The sequence below is a fragment of the Eurypyga helias genome, unplaced genomic scaffold (assembly GCF_000690775.1).
Source record: "Eurypyga helias isolate BGI_N326 unplaced genomic scaffold, ASM69077v1 scaffold10129, whole genome shotgun sequence".
In the NCBI taxonomy this organism is placed as follows: Eukaryota; Metazoa; Chordata; class Aves; order Eurypygiformes; family Eurypygidae; genus Eurypyga; species Eurypyga helias.
The window spans coordinates 1-4,231 of record NW_010271365.1 but is presented as its reverse complement, the minus strand read 5'-3'; the positions used below and the strand labels follow the sequence as shown (position 1 = coordinate 4,231).

General features: G+C 54.9%; 1 protein-coding gene across 1 annotated transcript in view; it reads left to right on the top strand.

Annotated features, from left to right (window-relative positions):
* FMO4 (flavin containing monooxygenase 4) overlaps positions 1 to 3,827 on the top strand; it is a gene marked incomplete at its 3' end in the record, with an annotated part of 4,481 nt that extends 654 nt beyond the window's left edge. The window contains exons 3-8 of the mRNA XM_010158783.1: positions 335 to 497; positions 866 to 1,011; positions 1,363 to 1,562; positions 1,734 to 2,086; positions 2,392 to 2,461; positions 3,472 to 3,827. Of these exons, the coding sequence (XP_010157085.1) occupies positions 335 to 497; positions 866 to 1,011; positions 1,363 to 1,562; positions 1,734 to 2,086; positions 2,392 to 2,461; positions 3,472 to 3,827 (1,288 nt within the window). The remainder of the gene's footprint in view (positions 1 to 334; positions 498 to 865; positions 1,012 to 1,362; positions 1,563 to 1,733; positions 2,087 to 2,391; positions 2,462 to 3,471) is intronic.
* Positions 3,828 to 4,231: the final 404 nt, after the last annotated feature.

Here is a 4,231-nt window from a genome sequence, read left to right as displayed (position 1 = left end):
AAAGAGCCATCAGTGGCTGCAGATACCAGGGCATTGCTCAGGTGGGATGGGACAATGCCAGGTGCAATCCTGTGAGGACCACATGCCTCTTGCATCCTGAACACAGCCTTTTTGTCTCCATGTTTTAAATTAGGCTGCTTGAATGTGGGCTGCCTGGTACATCCCCCCTCAATGCCATCACCAGGGGAGAGGTGCAGGGTGGGATTTAACAGCTTCAGAGGTGACAGGCAGCTCCCGGGGGACCCAGCCTGCCCCTGGCATCCCCTTTGCAGGCAGGTCTTCTCTGAAACACGGCACAGTCCCTGACTGCTTTTTTGTTGGGCTTTGGTGCAAGACAACAGCTCTCAGTGTGAGGAAGCGCTCGGATTTCACCACCTCAGGCCAGTGGGACGTGGTCACTGAGACTGATGGCATCCAGGAGTCACACGTCTTTGATGCCGTCATGGTTTGCGTTGGCCATTACCAGGAGCCCTACTTACCATTGGCTTCTTTCCCAGGTAAGACCTGCCTTGGTAACGGGGTGGGCTGGGGCTGCCACCCAGGGTTTCACCCAGCACCCCTGGATCCTTTGATTGCATTTTCCTTTGCAAGCCTGCTGGCTCCATGAAGCCCCCATGTCAAGCAGGTGGGACCCTCACCCCATGGGAATGGCTGTAGGCATTCCCAGAAATGGAAAAAACACCTCATAAAGCTGCAGCCAGGCTCTTTGCATAAGAATTTGCAAAGCAGAACCAAGACGAGAGGTGCAGAAGGGTGGCATCACCCCAAGGAGCCAAGCCCTCCATGGGCTTCTCAGCTGCAAGGAGAGCAGAGGGTCCAGGCATGAGGATGTGGTGGTAGGAGATTCTCCCTGTTCTCTGCCTAGGTATTGAGACCCGCTTCAAAGGCCGGTACCTCCACAGCCAGGAATACAAAGACATGGAGGCATTCCGGGGAAAGCGCATCCTCGTGGTTGGCATTGGCAACACTGGTGGTGACCTCTCCGTGGAGCTGAGCCGCGTGGCTGCCAAGGTACAGCTCCGTGGCGGTGCCGAGCCTGGCCAGGCGCCGCAATAGCCGGTGGCTCGGGATGTGCGCAGGAAGCTTCGCCCACTGGGCTTCTTGATAAATAGCACTTGAAATTGAAAGCAATTGAAGAAGCTCTGCAATTCCTGGAGAGTTTGGGCCACCTCTGGAGTGGCCATTCAGCAGCTATGGGAACTTTGTAGAAGCCATCACGAGCTGTTCGGTTCACCCGGACACCACCTCCTTCCCTCAGGATAACCCTCTCGATTCCCAAGTGCAGGGGATGGGCTTTGCCATTCAGGGCCAAACCAGCGATAAGATGCTTGGCAGGAGGCTGAGACCTGCCTTCTTCCCCAGGTGTTCCTCAGTGCCAGGAACAGCACGTGGGTGGTCAGTCGGGTCTCGGACCACGGCTTCCCCTTCGACATGGTCAACACCACCCGCTTCAACCACTTTCTGGACTGGCTTCTCCCATCAGCCCTCACAAAGAGGATCAGGTTTTGGAAATTCAATTCGCGGTTTAACCATGCAAACTATGGCTTGGCTTCCACCAAAAGGTGGGTTTTCTGGCTATTTTGCTCCTTGGTTTTAATGGTGTAAAATGCTCGATTTTTAGTTTCAGGGGGTATTTGTGGAATAGCAAGCCATTGGAGGGAAACTCTGGCCACAAAAGAAGTTTCGGGTCCTTCCCAGATGCTAACGTTGCTGTCCTCTTTTCCACCTGAAAGCTCCAACTTTAAGATAATTGTCAATGAAGAGCTGCCATTTTGCCTCCTCTCTGGGACCGTTGTGATGAAGCCAAATGTGAAGGAATTCACCGAAAGCTCTGCTGTTTTTGAAGATGGGACAATCGAAGAAAACATCGACGTGGTGCTCTTTGCCACAGGCTACATCTTCTCATTTCCCTTCCTCGAAGAGTCTGTTCGCAGCCTCTTCACCGATAACCGTTCCCTCTATAAATGCATCTTCCCTCCCCAGCTGGAAAAGCCGACACTGGCCATGATCGGCTTAGTCCAGCTGACCGGCTCTGTGATGGTGGGAGCAGAAATGCAGGCTCGCTGGGTGACGGGGATCTTTTCAGGTGTGAGACAGGGTGCAGGGATAGGGGGATCTGCTGGGATGGGAGGTTTGGAGCAGCCTGACCTACTGTCCACAAAGCCTAGGGCATACTCTGGCTCCTGCCACAGTGTGTGTGGTGGCCACGGGCATCAATAGTACTGTAGCCTCTGCCCTTCAGCTGCATCCCCATATCCTGACCTCTCCACACTTGCTGCCATGCCCAGCAAGCACAAATGTTCTTCATAAAAGGGCTGTGAGCATGGGAAAGGGGTAAACTTTTCATCTTAATGTTCTTCTGGAGGTCTCTGGTTTCTCTGTTCTTCCCAGGCTGGAACAAGGTCCCTCCCACCAGCAGGATGATGGCTGATGTTCTGAAGAAGAAGCCACCAGTCAAAAGGTACATGATGCTTCTGCACTCGGGGTACAATGGGCACTGGATAACCCCAGGGAAAGGGGGAGCCTATGGCGGTCATGGGAGAGACACACCTTGGACACCCAACTCTTCTTGGGTGCGTGTTATCCCTCGCCACCCGTAGCAAGGCAGTGAAATGCTGCTGTGGCTCCTGCATGGACCAAGGCACAAGGGCACAGTGCTCTGGAGCAGCTTATGGGAAGAGCCAAGACCTGCAGATCCCCTCCGCCAGGCCTCCAAGCCATGTCCTTATTCCCAGCATGTCAAGATGGAGGTTTGGTTTCCTCCAGACTAAGGGTGCCATCTCGTGGCTTTTCCCTCCCAAATACAGACAGCAGAGAGGGCTGGGGTCAGGGCCAAGCCGTCATAGGACTCTGATGAAATTCTGGGACAAGACAGAGCCACCGGGATTGTCACCAGGAGCCCCAGAGACTGCAGACACAATGCTGTTACACAGAAATGCGGGAGCATGAGGTGCAACAGAGACAAACTCAAGGCTATCCCAAATTTGCTGAAGCAGATTCAGCACACGTCCTCCCTCCTTCAAGGGAGGTGAGGCCTCAAGCAGAAAAATCGTTATGGTCCCTCCCAGCATGGGATGCTTTCTGCATGTCCTGGTCTTTCCCAGTCCACTTGGTAGTCTTATCTGTGACTGTCTATTCCTCTACCTCTCAAAATGGGCCAAATCCACACCTCTGATCCTCAGGGAAGGATGTGGTGTGGGTATTTGTGGCTTTGCCACGATGGCAGTAGTATGCTAGAAGTGGTTTTGAGGCCACAACTAGGTTGCAGAGACAAAACCAGCTTCTGCCTATTCCCTACCCCAGGTGACTGCTGGGGACCAACCCCACAGGGGCTCTTGCAGTGCCTTTAGGTTTATTTGGGGCTGAGGGAGCTCAGCCAGTGTCTGAGCCCACGGCTTTTGCTCTCCATGGAGTTGGGAACCAAGATGAGATGACACTATTTGATTTTGTCTCTTCTATGTCTCATTGAAGGAGTCCATCCGAGAGGGAGAACTTGAAGATGAGTTTTATCAGCTACACCAGTGACATCGCTTCGTGCGCTGGCGTAAAGCCCAGCATGCTGAGGCTGTTCCTGACGGACCCCCGGCTGGCCTCGGCAGTCTTCTTCGGCCCCTGCACGCCCTACCAGTACCGGCTGGTGGGACGGGGGAAGTGGCGCGGGGCCAGAGACGCCATCCTAACGCAGTGGCAGAGGACACTGAAGCCCTTGAGAACTCGGGTGGTGGACGACTCCCCTGACAGCTGGTGCCGGATGTGCCTCCTGGCCCTGCCGGTGGTTCTCACAGCATGTTTTCTCCTTTCTTTTTTCTCCTTTCTAAATCCCGCCAGTGCGGCTGGAGTCCCTGGGCAGGGCCCCAGCTGTAGCAAAAACCTGGTGAGAGCCTATCTCAGGCGAGATGTGTGTGAAGGTGTGCCGCTGCCGGGCGCTGCCAGCGGGGCTGGAGCTGGCCCAGCATGGCAGGAGCCTGGGCCCTGGCACTGCCCCGTGTCCATGTTTCCCCCTGCCCATGTTTCACACCCACCAAAGGCTGTACGGAGCGTTGACTCCCCAACCTGCAACCCGTGCCCGTGTTGCACCAGGCTGGACCTCTGGGGGGGCTTTTGGGAAGAGCCATTTTGGGGCAGACTGGTGTGCACGGGGCCAGCCTTCCTCCCTGCCCTGCTTGCCCAGAGCTTCCTCCATAAAATTTCAGCAAAACCCACACCACCTTGGGGTTTTTAGATACACTAA